Source organism: Takifugu flavidus, chromosome 13 (genome assembly GCF_003711565.1).
Source record: "Takifugu flavidus isolate HTHZ2018 chromosome 13, ASM371156v2, whole genome shotgun sequence".
Classification (NCBI taxonomy): domain Eukaryota; kingdom Metazoa; phylum Chordata; class Actinopteri; order Tetraodontiformes; family Tetraodontidae; genus Takifugu; species Takifugu flavidus.
The window spans coordinates 742,469-760,895 of NC_079532.1; the positions used below are offsets into that span (position 1 = coordinate 742,469).

Here is an 18,427-nt window from a genome sequence, read left to right on the forward strand (position 1 = left end):
CGTTATCCAAAATTAAGTCATCAGCGCGATTAATGAGTGTGTGTCATTGAGCTATTTCCTTTGTTGAATGCGCCCTCTAGTAGAGATGTGTGGAAATGCGGGGGAAAATCCAGAAATGTGGGGAACTTTTTTTTCTACCACAGTGACTGACACGAGTAACAGTAGCGTACGAAGAACACGTGGTATGAAGAACACGGCGAGAGGCTCCATTTCACATTTTACATTCATTTGTTGTGAATGAGGAAGTAAGAAAATCCGCCGCTGCCTTCGGGTGCTGTTGGCATTTCTGCTTTCACCATCTCCACAAAGCCGGAAATTCGAATTGGTAGTCTTAGTCCGTCACAACATCTTATCAAGTTAATAACCTAGCCTATTTTTCATCGTTAACTGAGCAGGATTTTCAACCTGCGTAGTCGTAGGATTCCAATCTGCTGTATTATCGAGGACTATGGCCAAAGTTCCGACTTTTATTATGAATATGAATGCATCCTGAGCGCCGCGAGTCAGCCCCGATAAACAGAAGCGAGTTGAGACGGAACATTTGGAGTTCGGGCGGATCCGATTTGATCATGAACGGAACGGGCAAGGTGAGAGCGGAGAACGTGTTATTTGAACATAAAGTCTGTCGGCATATTATCCAGACAGAGAGGGTTTTGTGTGTTGTATTTATGTCCACCTCACCAACTTTGGGACTGTGTTGGTATTTAATACTCCTAATTCTGACCTTCTATTGTTGTTTTATGGACATAAATGTGTTTTTGACGTCATGCCCTTCCCCCTCCAGGGACTAAATTATCGATTTATAAGTTTTATTGATATACAGTCAATCAAGGTCACGTTTGTTTTCCAGCCGTGAATGAAAAACGTTTTGGCTTTGGTTCTGAAGCAGGAACTACCAGAACTTTCATACCATCTTGTGTCAGAGAGGTGAGTGACCCAAATAGTATTTGGGTTTTGTATTGAATATCCAAAAAAAAAACAGCAACCGGTCAGTATTTCAATTCAGTAATCTGGTTCAATTCCAACATAACGTCATCCAACCTGTAAAGGTGAAGGTGGTGTGTGCCCATCATGTCCACCATGTCCAACCCCGAGGAGGCTGACACGCTGGCTCCCGAGCTGCCCGCTATGTTTGATGGCATGAAGTTGGCTGCCGTGGCAACCATCCTCTACGTTGTTATCCGCTGTCTGAATCTGAAGAGCAGGACAGAGCCTCCACAGGTCACCTGCCAGGACACAGTGCTGAGCCGCTACCTGCTGAAATCCTGCCCCCTGCTGACCAAAGAGTGAGTTTAACCCGTGGCCCCGCCCACTTGATTGATTAATGAGGGGTCCCACCTGAAACAGAGAACTTGGCCTTTATGTAACAAGACAGTGAGAGTTAAGAAAAATGAGAAGGCTGAGAATACAGGAAACCTGTTGTTCAAACCAACCTCATTTTAAGCAAATGACCGTCAGTCTTTCTCCTCAGATACGTTCCTCCATTACTGTGGGGGAAGAGTGGACATCTGCAGACCGCCCTGTATGGTAAGATGGGACGCATCAACACTCCAACACCACGCGGTGTCCGAAAGTTTCTCCCAATGCCAGATGGCGCTACAGCAACCTTTGACCTGTTTGAAGCACTGAGGGAGCACAGGACCGGAGGTAAACTACCAGTCTAATGAGGTGCAACAAAGACTGATTGTTGTTGTGAGATGTTTCTGTAAATCTGGCCAAAGTCCACCTTAATCCAAGAGCTGGTTCTCTGGACTGAGCCACTTTTCTTTGCTGCGTGATGAAATTTCACCATCTAACATCTGAGAATCACTATGTTATTTTGAGCTGAGGGTTGTCACCGTCCTCTTCGCCTTCAGATGGTTGTTGATCAACAGATTTCCTGGATCAAGAACAAAGTCAAGTAGAACTGAACCAACGGTTCCCAGATCCTGGTTCTTGTTACAGGAAAAATTATCTTTGGAGTTGCAAATGGATGCTAACCAACATGCTTACATTCATGCATTGCGGATCATAAAAGGTTAAACACAAAAGTCACATGGTCCACATTTACTTCAAGAAGTTGTGAATCTTTCTGTGCATCTAAACCAGAACCTTATTTTTGGACCAGAAATGAATCCTAAATCCACGCATGTAGAACAAAAACAGGGTTGTAAATGACAGTTGAATATTGTTGTGTCGCCAAATCATCACTCCCATTTTTATGTCTGTCTGTCAGGTGATGTTACCATGGTGATCTGCCCGGGAATCGGTAACCATAGTGAGCACAAATACATTCGGACCTTTGTGGATCACTCCCAGCGGCAAGGTTACCGCTGCGCAGTACTTAACCACCTGGGAGCTTTGCCTAACTTGGAGCTCACTGCGCCACGCTTGTTCACCTACGGTAACATTGGCAACAGGCCGTCACACACACAACAAGCTGCTGCCTCATCAGACACAATCATAGACATCAGACAGAGAAGAAGAAACATCAAAGCAACGCAGTGACAGGACATCCTCTTTGATTCAGGTTGTACCTGGGAGTTTGCGGCAATGGTGGACTCTGTCAAACAAGCCTACCCCCTCACACTGCTGGTGGTCGTGGGCTTCAGCCTTGGAGGGAACGTCGTCTGTAAGTTTCTGGGTGAGAACCCGTCCAACCAGAACCGAGTGATCTGCTGCATCAGTGTCTGTCAAGGTTACAGCGCTCTCAGGTGGGTAGAGGGAAGAATGCTGCTGGCTCTGGAGGTGTCAAGAGATGTGTAGGTGTTCCTCGGACAGGTAAAAAGTCACGCCTGAGTATGTGTGTGTAGGGCCCAGGAAACCTTCCTGCAGTGGGATCAGTGTCGACGGGTCTATAACTTTATTCTGGCCGACAACATGAAGAAACTGATCCTGTCACACAGGTGAACAAACTTCCTGCTGTGGTTTTGTTAGCCAGTCGCATTTCTGAACTGGTTTGTGTCCATTAGGAGTAGTTTTCTCACCAGCTCCAGTAGCATTGGCGAAGTCGAGCTCAGCAGGTTGTTCGCAGCCACGTCTTTGATGCAGATTGATGACGCCATCATGAGGTGAATGTCTGTAGTTTGGTTCACAACCTTCTGAACTCTGATGCATCACTTTTATTTCCTCTCAGGAAGTTCCACGGTTACAGTTCAGTAAAGGACTATTACGAAGAGGAGAGCTGTGTGCAGTACATCCACAATGTAGGAACCGCTGTACTGGACTCTACTTTATTGTACTGTAGCACTGTACCTCTCCACTCCAGCACTTTAACTATACACTGTAACTCTGCACTGTAGCACTGTACCTCTACAATATAGCACTGTAGCTCTGCCCTGCAGCTCTATAGTGATGCATTCTTAAAAAGTGATAGAAATAATAAGACAAATAAGGTAAAAAGAGTGAGTGACTGATAATTAGTTTCTACTGCAGCTGCTGGTTTAGTTTTTGATTTAGTTCCGTTGATATCCAGCTAAAACTGTCAGGCAGGATTAGCCAGCTGTGACAAAACATATATGCAACACCAATATATGAACAGAACTATTTTTATTTAAATTATTCTATCTTTTCAAGGAAGAAAAGTGCCAATAAATGTTTAAAATCTATCCAACTAACAGCTTTCATGTTGCAGATCAATGCTCATACTCATCTGGTCTTAATCAGAATAGCAGCGGATTAAACAATCTGATCTTTCATGTCCAGGTTAGTGTTCCTCTGCTGCTGGTGAACTCCTGTGATGATCCACTGGTTCATCCATCACTGCTGGAGATCCCTCATTCACTCGCAGGTTGTTGTCACCTCATTCTGGGCAGTCCTGGATTAAATGACAGACACCGTAGAATAGAGGTGTCAAACTGAAATACCCAATATCCAAAATTCAAAATTAGAACAAACACTGATATTTATTGAAAAAAAATCTTCTTCCAGCTATAACACGGAACTTTTGATATGGACCCAAACTAGTTTTGCTCAAGCAAAGCTTAACACAATACAATATATAATTCATTATTGCACATACGCAAAATTGAAATTCAAATAAAAAAACACATCACTGGCATTAATTTCTTCTCTTTTAAATTTTAACAGTAATCTTTTGCCATTGTAAGTTAATGTAGTGTAAATGTAATGCCTTTTCATCTCTTCTACTTTCTGGCACCTTTGAGTCATTTCCAGGTGTTTGTGCTTGTCTTGGTGTTGCATTTTATAGCGTCATCTGTTGTTGTTCTCCTTGTAATGTACATTGGCTCCACATACAAGACAGACAGGTTCGTCTTTTACATATCTAAACAGATATTCTGCCTCCTACCTGTTCAGAAAGGTCTTATTGTCTGCCTTTCCTTTAATCATTTTTCAGAGGGGTAGTGCCAGAATTAGCATTAGCATATAAGGTCGCTATGACTACTTCCTCTCTTGGTGGTTAGCAAGCCACATACTGGTGCATTACCAGCTCATGTGGACTGTGGATTTTCACACAAAAACACTAGCAGAGCATTCTGGTAGTTGCAGTATTAGCACATGCGCTTTAAGCGATAATACCGGCAGGCCAGCTCTAATAGTCAATTGGTATGTCTTCACGGGCCAAATATAATTACATTGCGGGCCAAATTTGGCCCACGGGCCAGAGTTTGACACCTATGCCGTAGAACATTAATCTGAGTTAGCTACTGTCATCATGTGTGTTACAGCAAAAGTTGAAAGCATTTTTAGTGTTGGTCTGTAAAGACGAACAAATGTGTGAAGCTAAAAATTCTTGTGTGTTCATGTTAAAATCAATGAGGCAAGAAGACTTCAACGAAGCCCCTATCTCCCAACTCTCCACAGACGCCTTTGAGTATGTTTTTATGGCAACAGAGAAATTGTTTTGGAACTCGGACTGTTCTTGAACAGGAACAGTTTCAGAGAACAGACAACAGTGTTGAATTTTTCATGGACATGTGATCTGAGTGTGTGTGTGTGAGTGAGTGAGAGACGTAATCCTTCAAGAACACATGAGCTTGTTTTCTTGAATGTTCTGACATTTCTAATAATTGTAAACAAAATCTGACTGGCATGTGTGGTGGAGGGTTCTCATGTTTTTGGTGACATTGAGGTCCCTCCCCTTCTAATGACCCTTCCTTCTTCCCCACAGAGAAGAAACCCAACGTGATGTTTATTCTCACCCAACATGGGGGACACATGGGCTTCTTCGAGGGAGCGATGCTGCTTCCTCACCCTCTCACCTGGATGGACAAGGTCATTGTGGAGTGTGTCAATGCCCTCTGCTGGTGGGAGGAGGAGCGGCCAGCATGTGAGAACCAGCAGAAGGATTTGAGAACTTCAGATGTTAGCTTAACTCCTGGTCTCCGGGTGATCGAGTCAAACTTGATTGAGGATATCAAACTCAACTCAGCATTCAGAATCTGACCAAAGGTTCTGAAGATGCATGGACTCATGTTTTCCACACAGCTGTGGGAGAACATGAAGAAACACCACGCCTGAGGATGTCGGTTCTGCTCACTGATCTTGATTTATTGATCGCTAAGCTGGTTGACAGTGAAGATCCCTGCTGGGTTCTGCTTAGGTTCTGTCTTCACTTCTGGCACTGATGTCATCATCATTAAACATTTCTGACACTGATTTTTGCTGTAAAATCATTTTTTCACAATGTGTTGTCTGAATAGTCACCAGCTGGGATGGCGGAATCCAGTCCTCATAGGCCATAGGACTGGTTTCACACCAGTGAAGTTCTCAAGTGTGTGTGAGACGACCTGACTACCCTTTGATTGGGTGAAGGAGACACACAACAAACATCAATTTTAAATAGGATTTATTGACATTGTTGTTAGCGCACCAGGAGGGGAAGAACAGTCAGGCTGTACTTGGACAGCACATCTGGAAAAACATCACACACATGCATAACTTCTACAACCATACAGTCTGAGGGCCTCTGATTGGCCCACACGGAGAGGGGGCGGGGCTTCAGTCAAACAGCTTGGCAGCTGTGGCCTTCCCGTCGTACTTGGACCCTTTTCCATCAAATTCGGCGGGAAGGATGTCTGCATCAAACTCCTTGTAGTAGTTTTCCAGCTCATCTCCATGCACAAACACCTTTACAAGAGGATGATTTGGTCAAATTTCAGAGTACCGGTAAAAGGTTTGAAAGGGGCGAGGAAGAAGGCCTCTCACCCTCTCTAGCAGCTTGCTCTTCATCAGCGGTTTGACCACATTATAGGTGGTGGTGAAGTACCAGGGCTGATGGATGAAGTGCACAGCCTTGAAGCGCGCAGGAAAGGAGTCCTGAAACAGGATAAACAGGCAGGCCGTGAAAATACCCCTAAGCACACGGCATCAGAGGGTCCAGGTCCAAGTCTCACCTGCAGCATGTCAACCATCTTCTTCAGCTCGGTGGGTTTGATGCCCGATGCCTGCTGCATTGTGAAACCTTTGAAGTTCTCGATGATGCAGAAGCCGTTGATCTGGGTCTCCTCGTTCTCCAGCAGCTTCTCCAAGATGACGCAGTACGCCCGCAGAATCTGACCCCCCAAAAAACACACACACAAATGTGACCTTACTCAAAAACCCTGAGATCAGGGATCTACAACGAGCCACTCACTTCATCAAAGGTGATCTCCTCATAGTCCCAGTTCTCGATGTTGAAGAGCAACACAATGCGGCCATATTTATCTCGGCTTGACAGGATCCCTGGGTACCCTGCCTCGATGGTGCTGCGGACCGCCTCGGGGGTCAGGTTCTCAAAGAGCTCTGGGTACTCCTTCCTGAAGCGCACATAACCTGAAACAGGAAGTGATGGGAATGAGAGGAATGGCCACAGAGTCGCCAGCAGGAACTGTTTCAGGGTCTCTGTTTCACACACCCTTCATCAGGTCAAAAGCTCGGGGAACGTCGTACTTCCTGGCTCGGATGAAGCGAACCAGCAGACCATCTGGTTTTTCACCAAATGTGTCCTGAACTGCCTTGGCGAGATCATCGCCTCCGTCCGCCTTCTCCTTCATCATTCCTCGCAGCTCCTTCACCGCCGCCTCTCTCTTTTCATCTGTCTCGTTCAGCTCGTCTTTAGCCTGCAGGGGGAGCCAGACCAGTCAGCCAGCTTCGGTTTTTCATTTAATTTCATCACTAACTATTTCAACCACCTTCTGCTTGGTGTGGTCCGGCAGGCTGGCGCACGGTCCAAAGACTGGTCCGTGGTCCTTGACAGTGAGACGCTCCAGTTTGGCCCTGAGAGCCTGCTCCTCCTCTGACACCATGCGATAGGTTCCACTCTGAGCATGAAGAACACAAAACACAGCCATGGATGATGTCTGACAGACATCCCAAAACTTTGAGGGACACTCCACTCCAGCAGAGAACGTTAAGCTAAGGCTAAATCAAACACCAACACCTTCCATGTCACAGTTGGGATGATCTGATTATTTCATATTCCTTTAATAGCTTTTAGCTGATAATCAATCATATTATACCATTTAATCAATACTCCAAAAATACTCTGGAGTGCCGACTTGCATTTTTGACCCCACTGTCAGCTGAACGTTACCATGTTTGATCACGATGTTTTGGTGTTACACATCATAAATCTGAAACAATAGTCTGTTGTTGAGTCTAATCCAGACAGAATTTCTGTCAATAATCAATAGGCCTCAGTGTTTGATTAATCTCCCTCACATGAGGCCACTAAAGCCTGTAAACACAATTACACAGATTAGCAGCAGCTAACGCTAACAAAAGACTTCAGTGTACAGAATAGAACAGGTTCAGGGACTCACAACCACGGCCATTTCTGCTGCTGGTTCTGTCACGATGTCTGAAAAACACAGAACGTCCATCAGTCCACGTGTTCCGTCATGCAGAAGGGGGATTGGCTTAAATTTAGCACAGCAGATTTAAGCTCTGCCGTTTTATCATCAAATTGGAAACCTTCTAAATACAGTATGAAGACTTCCACATCTGGAATCTTTTAATCAAATCACTTTGTCAGGATACAAAATACACCAAAAACCTAATTTCTGAATTTATTACAGGCTTCTAAATGTCTGAACATCATTTGTATCTTCTGTTGGAATTTCAGACAGCAGCAACAAAAGATGAAAAACACAGATAATTCAGGCTCAGAGTTATTAAAAAAATTAGGTTTAAAAAAAAAACCACACAGAATAACACTTGACAAAATAAAGTTGAAAAAAAAACAGGCTTGGATCAACATGGCAGCAGCAGCAGATCAGATATCAGCAGGGGGCCGTTGGGGGCCACTGGACTCTTACCTGAGATGAAGCTGAAGGTGCGGGTCCGTATGGAGGAACCCAAACCAGCACCGGTGATTTGTACTGTGGGATTAGTGGCGTCACACCAGATTACAGCCTCCTTTCAATCTGCACAACGGGGGGATGATGATGGCAGTCACGTAATACTGAACCTTAGCTGGTTTTAATGAGGGGGGGATTTCATGGGATTCCAGGGAGAACAGCCACCATTGTGACGCTCACCTTCACTTGAGCAACGTGATGGTGAGAAGAAAAAATGTGATCACAGATCCTCTCGCATGTTCTCCGCTCACAGACCGACCAAACCTGAACCCGCCTTTAATCAGCATCCTGCTCCTTTTAACTGCTCCATTAGCTGTTAGCATCATCTATCCACAAGTTGTACACCCCCCCTTCCCCGACCAGATTTAATTCATCTTCCTCTAAATCTTGTTCAGAAACATTTACTAGCTACAGCAGTTGTTGGGCTTTTAAGTGATTACTGGTCACTAAATGATGCATTAGTTCAGCTAAATATCTTACACACTAATCTATAGAAGAACTAATCATTGACCTTATTTCTCTTATCTGTTTTAGCATCAAGATGAGGGTTACGGCAGCGTTCCTCAATCCAGCAGGTTTTCTGTCGGACCAAGTCAACGTCCCAGCTGAGAGCGGTCATCATCCTGGTGGGTCAGAAAACCAAGCTGGATTGTTGCCCTGAAACTGTCAATCTTTATAACACTCTGGCTGGTCAGGTGTTTGGTTACCTGGCCCTCAGGGGAGAACCCATCTTCTATGGTGTTCAAATTTCCTCTGACCTCAAGTCATCGTGATGTCACCAAATACACATTTCCCCTTGGTGCAACCAGGAAAGGGCTGGTTGGGTTGTAATCTGCTGAATCGGTTCTAAACTGGCCAATAAAGCGATTTAGGGAGCAAAATTATAAGGATTATTGTGAAAACAATGGAGCTCTTATTCTCCGTTGGCAGGCCGAGCCAAGGGGCCACATCCAGGGTTTAGACTGTGACCCCCAGGATCAGGTACAACAGAAGACTATAAACAATCAAAATATCCAAGAAACTCATCAGAGCAGAAACTCGTCCAGTAGTTGACAATTAACCACCTTCATAGTTCAGAGGGAACTTTTTTTATTAAATATGTGATCTGACCCTCCAGGTGGAGCTATGGGGTTAAAAAAGCCATTGCTGGGATTTCCCTGACTGTAAAAAGAACCAACCTGTTTCTGAAATGTTTAGTGATGAAATTATTTCTATTCTCTCTTCATCTTCCAGTTAAAGTCGAATCTGAACAGTTTGACGTTGTTAAACCAGAGCAGGAAACCTTGACACCAATTATTAATTTAAATATTTTATTAGAACACTGAAGGTGAGGTCATGAAATGCAACATAATTATAACATTGAGGCAACAATTCTACACATTTACGGATCTGACAAGTATTTATGATGAACAAGAAAGTTCAACATGATTTTAGAGCCTCAACAATGTGTTGAGGTTATAATTTGCACAGGGAATACCAGATTACTGATCTCAGATCAATGTGGAGAACAGAGGAGACTCTGAACATCCTGGTAGTTTGTCTTGGGTCTGCCCGTCTATAAAATAACCCTGCAGCCCAAAACGGCCTGTTTTCACCTGAAGAGGTATGGTCAGCCAGTGATGAATGTTCCTATTGGCTGTTGAAAATGACATCACTGGGCCAGTATTGGTCCTGCATGTAGTGGCTGGAGGAAGTGTAGCTGGGCTCATCTGAAACGTTGCCAACCCTTAAAGTTGTCTGAACCTCCCGCTCCCACTCACCCTCCACCAGTTTATACAGGTCCAGGGCAGCCTGGGCGTCCTCCACTGAATTATGGCCCTGTCTCCCACCCTGCCATAGGATAAAAACAGCCAATGAAACCTAAAACCCCCCACAACCTTCACCATCCTCAAACATCTGCTCCAGAAGAAAATATCTATAACCATAAAAGACTCACTTGTATTTTCCTGTTCAGCAGCTTACTGGTCAAAACTTTAAGTGAGCGTTTGCAGGAGAAACCAGCCAATTGGCTGAGAAGAGGACTCATGCTGGTGTCCCTGACCATGTGAGGTGGGTGGTTGATGTCCAATACTTCAAAATCATTGTAGACCGAGTGACCGATGACAACTTTACCCTCTAGTGTGGCGAGAATCTGCAGAGACAAGAGAGGACCAACTTAAATCTGTTCTCACGATCATTTCAGTTGAAAAACATTCAGCACTGAAGATGGTGAACACAATGCAGGTTCTTTATTTTAACACTCAAACATTTAAAGATTAAGGTGTCAGCGTCATCCTTACCTCCTCTCTGGCCTGGGCAAACGGCGTGGCATCCAGCAGATGATGCTTTTGTATTCCACTCCAGGGAGTTCGGTAGTCTGTTACAGGCCGACAAGGCTGCACATATTTATCGTATAATATGTTACCATGGTAACCCACGATGCTACAGCGGGCTAGTTCACTATAGCGTCCACCAGGTCCAGTACCCACCATCTCACAGTCCAGTGCCACCACTGTAGACAGACATGAACTGGCACACGGTGAACTGCGGCCACTAGCAGAAGGACTAGCCTCAGAGGAGAAGCCACTGTCCACCTCCCAGCTGTCTCCAGGTCTTGAGACCAAACCAGAGAGTCTAGGTCTTGAGACACAGCTGCTGGAGCTCTGAGGGAACTGCATTTCTCCATCTAGGTGATCAGATTTCAATCTTCTGACAAGCTGAGTTGTCCACATTGAACCATCGTGCTGCTCTTTTAGTATCTTTTTGAGATCAGTAATTCTGCTGGAGTTTTGTTGGATTTTCCTCTTCACTCCAGCAATCTTCTTGGTGTGAACCATCAAAACTTTTCTGCAGGAGTGGCGGTGGTTACTGAGAAGTCCACCCGAACTGGCATAACTCATTTTTGCTGATGTTTTCCATTGCAGAGTAAAAAAAAGTTACCGTACAAGAATTTCTGAGAGAAAAAAAAGACGAAAAACAATCATCAAACAGAATAGCAGCAGCAACAATCTCATGATGTAAAACACAAATAGGTTGGAATAAAAATGATTCCAATGTTGTGGTCACACTATAACCTATAAAACCATTAAAGGTCAGGCATTGCACCACCCTAGAGATCCGAAATATATCGACTGCCAACTAAAAACTCATGACGTCCCAGGGATTTCACTAGAAAAACAGCAAAACAAAGATTTTAAAATAACTATTCAGTCAGTTCATGATGCGAACGACTGCTAACTCCCCTTCCTTCAGTCACGAAGCTCAAAAATAGCACTGAAATATCCGTTGAAAATGACATAAGAGAAAAACGACAGTAAACTATCAAAGGTAAGTAAAACAACTGCTATTCATTCTAAAAGTTAAAACGAAATAAAGATTTTGAAACACACCGTCTCAGGCAGCACGTGTGAAGACTGAACATGTGAAGACTTAGGACGCCCGCTGATTGGCTCGTTGGCTTCTTCTTCTATTGATCAGCACTTGTTTCGCCCCCTACTGGCTGGGGCGACTGAATAAAAGGCAGCAGGTTCGTAAAGCCAACAAAATTAATAGTTACATACATCTTCTCATTAAATGCAACCATAAGTGCACCAGGAAGAGCATTCGGTGTAAACCGAGGCCAAACTAAAAATACTACTCAACCAGATGAATTTTATCCTGGATCGGTCGAGACCCAGGTTAACATCAATGTCAATATGAGTCTAAAAAACAAATTACAGTACCTCTATTGTCAAAGTTAATCTTGAAATAAAAGAGAGGCACTTTGAATACTTTTGCAACTGGATGTGTAAATATATCATTTTGTCACATCAAAATAAGTGACTATCATCACAGCTCTTGGTCAGACTGGTTCATCTACCTGCTGCACAATCTGAAAACAGCCATGAAACACCTAAACCAGTTTGGTTGAAAAATTCCAGAAATTATATGGAATCAATCACTTTTTATTTATATAGCATCTTTTACAATCAAAATTGTTTCTAGGCGCTTTACAGAATCGCAGGGCCTAATGATAGTCAAAAGTAGATTAATCAGCGAGCATCTGAGTCCTGAACAGCAGGTGACTTTATCACAAACCCACATAAACACCCGATTGTCCAGCAGAGGCTGAAACCAGAGATTCTGCAACGGTGGCCATTTAGCAGGTGTAACTCAGCTCCTTCTCATCAGGAACAGTTTGTCTGAATCTCATCTCCCAACTCAGAACCTGACTGCTCAGTCTGGGGTTCAGCCCATCTGCCACTGAGCAGCTCCCAGCATTACTGAGGTCATTAAATCTGATCAGGTTAGGGTTCAACAGCAGGACACAAACTCAGGCTTCAGTTTGGTTGGCCTTTTAATTTCATGATCCTTCCAATGTACAAAAAAAAAAGACAGGTACAAAAAGGAAAAACAAAAAACTCTGCAACGACGACAGAAATCCAGATGATCAAACAGACCTCCACTCATGAAAATCTAATTAAACAGCCCCCAACACAAGTGTCCTCCCCAAGTGTGTTTAAGTTTTAGGCAGGCCCTGGACACCACCTCGCCACCCTGGGAAGCAGTAATGAGGCCCCACAGAGGACGTTGCGTCTGTCCAACCTGGCTCAGAGCGTTCAGAGTGAAAAAAATTCAGTTCTTTCTTGGCGTTTGGTTCTCCCTGTAGGAACATTTATAACTCCACCCTCTTCTTCTTCTTCTTCTTCTTCTTCGTCTCTTCCTGCACAACTGGAGCATTGGTGGCCTCCCTCTTCAGGTAGGACAGGAAGTCGCTGACCTCACGACCCCCCTGAAATAAGAAGCAAGCACGTTTAATACTGGGCAGGGAACATTTAGTTATTGTGATTGTTTTTATGTATCTGATGACATGGAAACATCGAGCTAAAACATATTTAGAGTTAAAGAAACTCGCCTCGTATTTCTTTGGATTCCTCTTCTGTCCAGCAGGAGAGAAATACAGAGTTGGGAAACTGAAGGAGAAAAGGTTAAGAACATTAATTGAATAAACATTTTAATACATGTGAATTAGGGAGGGGGTAGAGCCACTCCAGCTTCTGATACTAATGTAAGTCACAGATTCACTAGTTGTGTCTGCTGAAATTACTCCACAACCAATTCATGCCAGCTAGCCAGTCTGTTAACTGGAGGACAGATCTCTTGAATGGAGGCTCGTGTTTAGAGAGAAGGCACGCCATTCTGCAGTTCACAGCCAGGCTAGCTTTGATTGCACTGGGTTAGGGAAAGGCTGCAAAGCAGTACAGCAACGTGCACTGTTTACAAAGCCGTTATTCTAATGGGGAAGCTCCGTTGGGACGTATGATAGTGATAACATATCAAACGTTTGAAAAAGCACCATAGGAGAGAGCCTCAGATACTGTCATTTTCCGAATTTGGGACTAACGTTTCATCCCGAGTCAAGGGTTCATATTACTGTAGAAACTGAAATGCTTCAATATTGGTGTTAAATGCAAGATTAACGCTCCCCAATGACCTCAAATTAAAGATAAATGACTGAGTCTTTTAGATTTACCGACAATTTACTCACCCGCTGACTTCATAAGGAGACGGAACATCGTTGGCTGTGGCGTCCATTTTGGCGATAACGATGTTTGGATCATCGGCGAGCTGAAGAGCGGTAGAGTTATTTTATCATTCTGAACATCTACTAACATTCAAGAAAAGACATTTAACAGTGAAACAAAGCTTGTCCAGGAGAGGAAGTTCAATCCAATTCATTTTTATCCACTAAAAATCAAGCCAATTCCTGGCTTGTGCAGTTTTATGTGAACCTTTGTTCCCTACCTTATAAACGCCCCCCCCCCACCACCACCACCACCACTGTCTAAAATAGTCACTGGTAATCTAAGACATCCTGGTTCTGGCCCTCACCTTCTCGCCCAGCTCCTTGTACTTGGGTTCCAGGCTCTTGCAGTGGCCGCACCATGGAGCATAGAACTCAATCAGAACATCTTTGCTGTCGTCATTGACGATGGAGTCAAAGTTCTCTGCCACCACAACCTGCAGACAGGAGACACTCGTTATGGTAAAGCTTCAGGTGCGCTCAGCCCTTGAGCTTGATAGCGGTCTCACCTTGACAGGTCCATCATTGTTCTCTGGGATGGGCTCCGACTTCAGGTAAGGCTTCAGGGACCCATCGAAGTAGCTCAGCAGGAATCGTTCCAGAGCTTTCCCGTCAGGTCTGTGAATATGTTCAGCATCATCACCTTTTATTTTTAGCCCATATTCTGTTTCCCATGAAAATATGACGTCATTGCTGAAGGATGCTACGCTGTGTTTGGTCACATGCACCAGGACAGGAAGTTGCATGCAAGTTATAAGAGTTCTACAAAAAGTTCTCTGAATTATAAAACATGCCAATTAAAACCTTTGTTACTGAACAAGGTCAAGGATCAACTCCGACTTACAAGAACTCTTCAGTCATGGCGTATTTCTCCCCCTTGGCGGTACGGATGGTCACCAAAGGACCCGCTGATGAATGGTCCTCCAAACCGAATTCTGAAAGCACCGACATGAACCTGGCCTTGTTTGCCACAGCAAAGTTCAGCTTCTTGCCCTCATCCAAAAAGGTTTTGGCCACCTTCATCACCCTGGAAACCAGATTACATTTGGAAACAAGATTGGAGCTGCTCAGACTGTGTTAAAGAGGATTGAATTAGGCAGTTCCAGAGGAGCCACACCAACCTGTTCCTCCAGTAGTTGGAGCCTTTGGGGTTCCTCTCGTAGTCAACATCATAATAGGCTACCAGCAGGTCTTTGCCCATCAGCTGATCCTTGTTGTCCTCTGTCATGTGGGGACAGAAGCCTAAACTGAAACACACGACGGCATCAGCAGCAGAAACAACGTCGAGCCTGTGACGTTACTCATCAGTCTGATAATAACGGAGCTGAAGCAACAAGATAAGGATCTAAAACACATCTTGTGTACTATGGGGGTGGTCCTGCTGAACACAGGATCTGATGTGAGTGCAGGTCAACACTCACACGTTATCCTGGATGAACCTCTTGATTTTGTTGCTGGTGTATTTTTCCTCACTGTATTTCACACTGCTGTCTTCAAACTTGTTCTTGAGCGTTGGTGGACGGAACAGAACAATTCCTCTGCAAGTAGAGCATAATGAGGTGAGAAGAGAGGACATGCTGATGAATACCTGCTGCACTGAGATCTCCTCACTCAGGTCCCACATTCTGGCTCTTCAGGAGGACCTCAGCGTTTGTGTGAGCGAAGCGGTATTTGTCCCTCAGCGCGCTGGCGGCCTTTAAGAACTCAGCCTGTGCTGTGCTTTTGTCATCGGCAAAGAACCCTGGGGGGGTAAAAAAATTACATTTTTAGTCTTAATTACAGACCAAAAATGTTTCTACATTACTAGAGTTCAACTTCACTTCAGATCAGAAAAATTAAAATTTATGGAAAGTTTTTAAATACTAATTTTGTGGTATTTTTTTAAACTGAAATGAGTGAGAACTTAAAGACTCACCAACAACACTAGAGTCCTTTTCAGAAATAAACTTCTGAAGTTCTTCTTCTCCTGCGAGAGCCACAGAGGCTGGCCCAACTTGCTTCTTAAAGTAACTCACGATTCCATCTACAGACACCACAAGAAAACAAACACCCTCTCACCACCATACCAAAACTTAACGCCTCCCAGAGTGATGGCACAACACAAATACCTGAGGTTCGGGGACCGTCATAGGCACCGCTTTCCTCTCCATCCCTGAAGACCTTCAGGGTCGGGTAGCCAGAAACTTGGTACTTGGAGCAGATGTTGCTGTTGGATGTGCAGTCGACCTTGAGAGATAAGTGACTCTCTGTGAATAATCGGACCTCAGAAGGCTGCAGTCGACAAAGGTAGATGAAGGTGATTGTGCAATACCTTGGCCAGAGGGACGACACCTTTGAGGGCTGTGGCGGCCTTCTCGTACTCAGGTGCCAACCGCTTACAGTGGCCACACCTGTAAGACAGGACAGCCACACTTCATGTCAGAGTAATCAGATTACATGTCAGCCAGTAGAGAATAAGGAAAAAGACCACGACCAAAGAACAAGAGACATCTACCCTGTATCTACCGTATGCTCATCAGATTCCATCTCTGAAGGTTTACTTTTTTTTTTTTAAATAAACATTATGCTGTTCTTGCTCTTCACTAATTACTTGTACATTCTGCGTATGTTGTTTGAACGCCTGTAGTGTAAACTTTAAAAATATCAGGTAATCATAAAAATCACTTTAATGTGGTAAAATGCGTTTGGTCTCGATGTACAGTACTCCCATTTCAAGTTTGGTACGATGAGGCTACGTCACTCTGGCTCTGAACTAATCAGAAACAGCCACCAAAACTTCCTCGTCCAATTACAGCGTTACACAGGAGCGGACACGCCTCCAGCTTCCTAGCAGTTTTTTACGCAGATTAAATTACCTTTAAAATACTGCAGAATTGCTTCGAAAAGAGGTGAAATGTTAAAGCCGAGTTTAACCTTGAACGGATATTTTTGAAGCCGTGAAGACAAGACAGCTAATATTTAACTCCGCACTAAGATAGCATGTTAATATTTAGTCATTAGTATTTAAAATATTACATTTTCCGCTCATTGTGTAATTTCCAGAAAAGCAGGTTAATTTTACAAGTTATGCAGTCAATCAGTTGTAGAATTATAAACGCGTTTGTTGGCTGTCTTCAGTTTCTTTGCAGCCTAGCTAGTGCCAACATTAGCTTGGTTAACATTGTGGGAAATCAAGTAAATGTTAATTTAGAACACGAAAAATCTCACCAGGGTGCGAAAAACTCCACAAGAATAATTTCATGGTCTCCGATTTTACTTTCGAAATCGTTATCCGTGAACTCCAGCACATCACTGGCGGCCTGCGTGAAGCCGGTGAGCGCTGCTAAAAGCATTAGCTTGAGCATCGTAGCTCTTTTTCGGTACTAAATAGAAAGTTTCAGTCCTAAAAATGTTACAACCGCTAGCGCTCTGGAGACGTAAAAGCCGGGGATAAAAGTGTAACCGACGACGGTGGAACGCGGACAGGTCGACCAAGACAGATAAAGAGACGCAAGCGCGTAGATATTCCGCCCCGGAGCCGGACCTCTCCTAATCCCTGTGTGGCAGCTGTTGATTGGTCCAATTCATGGGTCACTCTGATAAGGAGAGCCAATCAACGCGAAGAACGGGAGACCTGGGCTGCTCAAAGCCAATCATAACCCGAGTGCCCGCCCCCTTTAGGAACCACGGAAATGAGTGTAAATCAACTGATTGGGAAAGGTTTGGATTGTTCCTGATAAATCGCCGAGATTGATGAAGCAATTTAAACGAATCACATTTTAATAAGCAAACACACAAATAGCAAATGCATAACTGATGATTAAAAGAGTGGATTTTAGATCAAGTTGAATCTTGTTTTAGTGTGAAACATCTATTTAATGTGTGTCAATGTGTTAGTCCAGCATATTAATAACTTTTACCAGATTAGAGTAATTTTCTCTTGATAACACGTTTGTTTTAAGGGAAGATCTTTATTTCCTTCAGCTCTTCTAATGTTCTGAACAATCTCGGCCCAGATGATCTTAAGGCTTAACCGTCACTGTTGTCAGAAAACTAGAGCCAGAAGGTTTTAAAGTTCCAAAGCAAAACAAGTTGTTCAGTCTGAAGACCCATTTAGAAAGTGGTGCTGCTTATTTATATTTTCAGATGCTACAGTTGCGCTCCTAAAGACAGGTGATTGACATTTCTTGGTGAAGATTTAAGGTCTCTGTTTTAGAGAGCGGAGTTATTGCGGGTTTGGTCCAACATCCATCACTGGTAAAGCAGCAGCACCTGTTCAGTTTACAGCCTTATAGATTGATGTTGATCTATGACCTTGAGTCAAACTGCTGCTCAATCATGCTTAAACGAGAACGTGTCGCTTTTAGCCCTTCTGGAAACAACAAAATCGAGCTGATCCGCTCAGGTCAGGTGATATACCGCTGTTGGCCACAGGTGGCAATGTATGGTCTTTTAATGGTTCTGACGTCATCTCCATTTTGTTTACTGGCGCAATTAGTTAAAACTGGAATGAAAGTTGGGTTGAAAGTAGAATGATTCCCTATCTAGGCGGACTGTGTTCCTGTATCAGTGTCTTGACAGGGCGTTCAAAAGCATGCTGGAACAATGCACGCATTCGACTAATTTT

The 18,427-nt window shown here is 44.0% G+C and overlaps 4 protein-coding genes across 7 annotated transcripts; 1 reads left to right on the forward strand and 3 right to left on the reverse strand.

Annotated features, from left to right (window-relative positions):
* The first annotated feature begins 247 nt into the window (after positions 1–247).
* LOC130535713 (monoacylglycerol lipase ABHD2-like) lies at positions 248–5,598 on the forward strand. 3 transcript variants are annotated; one of them, XM_057050913.1, is made up of 11 exons: positions 248–587; positions 851–927; positions 1,007–1,286; positions 1,472–1,647; positions 2,216–2,383; positions 2,510–2,693; positions 2,793–2,885; positions 2,952–3,050; positions 3,116–3,185; positions 3,685–3,769; positions 5,111–5,598. In XM_057050913.1, the coding sequence occupies exons 3-11, from the start codon at positions 1,072–1,074 to the stop codon at positions 5,383–5,385; spliced, it is 1,365 nt and encodes a 454-aa protein (XP_056906893.1). In that variant the 5' UTR covers positions 248–587; positions 851–927; positions 1,007–1,071; the 3' UTR covers positions 5,386–5,598. The 3 variants fall into 3 exon arrangements, with proteins under 3 accessions (XP_056906893.1, XP_056906894.1, XP_056906892.1); XM_057050914.1 differs by having other exon boundaries at positions 249–587; positions 1,050–1,286; positions 2,958–3,050; XM_057050912.1 differs by having other exon boundaries at positions 252–587; positions 1,050–1,286.
* Positions 5,599–5,771: 173 nt separating this feature from the next.
* rlbp1b (retinaldehyde binding protein 1b) lies at positions 5,772–9,316 on the reverse strand. Its single transcript, XM_057050919.1, has 8 exons — positions 8,238–9,316; positions 7,743–7,780; positions 7,113–7,241; positions 6,836–7,040; positions 6,575–6,753; positions 6,336–6,494; positions 6,148–6,258; positions 5,772–6,069 (listed from the first exon to the last, which is right to left on the reverse strand). Exons 2-8 carry the CDS (start codon positions 7,752–7,754, stop codon positions 5,941–5,943), a joined length of 924 nt encoding a protein of 307 aa, XP_056906899.1. The 5' UTR covers positions 7,755–7,780; positions 8,238–9,316; the 3' UTR covers positions 5,772–5,940.
* Positions 9,317–9,572: 256 nt separating this feature from the next.
* On the reverse strand, positions 9,573–11,750 carry isg20 (interferon stimulated exonuclease gene). 2 transcript variants are annotated; one of them, XM_057050918.1, is made up of 5 exons: positions 11,648–11,750; positions 10,748–11,211; positions 10,559–10,654; positions 10,216–10,410; positions 9,573–10,109 (listed from the first exon to the last, which is right to left on the reverse strand). In XM_057050918.1, exons 2-5 carry the CDS (start codon positions 11,156–11,158, stop codon positions 9,909–9,911), a joined length of 903 nt encoding a protein of 300 aa, XP_056906898.1. In that variant the 5' UTR covers positions 11,159–11,211; positions 11,648–11,750; the 3' UTR covers positions 9,573–9,908. The 2 variants fall into 2 exon arrangements, with proteins under 2 accessions (XP_056906898.1, XP_056906897.1); XM_057050917.1 differs by having other exon boundaries at positions 10,559–11,211.
* An 826-nt stretch (positions 11,751–12,576) lies between these two features.
* On the reverse strand, positions 12,577–17,350 carry pdia3 (protein disulfide isomerase family A, member 3). Its single transcript, XM_057050909.1, has 13 exons — positions 17,029–17,350; positions 16,133–16,211; positions 15,930–16,047; positions 15,737–15,844; positions 15,433–15,562; positions 15,243–15,359; positions 14,943–15,068; positions 14,666–14,848; positions 14,331–14,439; positions 14,130–14,258; positions 13,786–13,865; positions 13,153–13,210; positions 12,577–13,029 (listed from the first exon to the last, which is right to left on the reverse strand). The coding sequence occupies exons 1-13, from the start codon at positions 17,163–17,165 to the stop codon at positions 12,913–12,915; spliced, it is 1,491 nt and encodes a 496-aa protein (XP_056906889.1). The 5' UTR covers positions 17,166–17,350; the 3' UTR covers positions 12,577–12,912.
* Between the last annotated feature and the right edge of the window lie 1,077 nt (positions 17,351–18,427).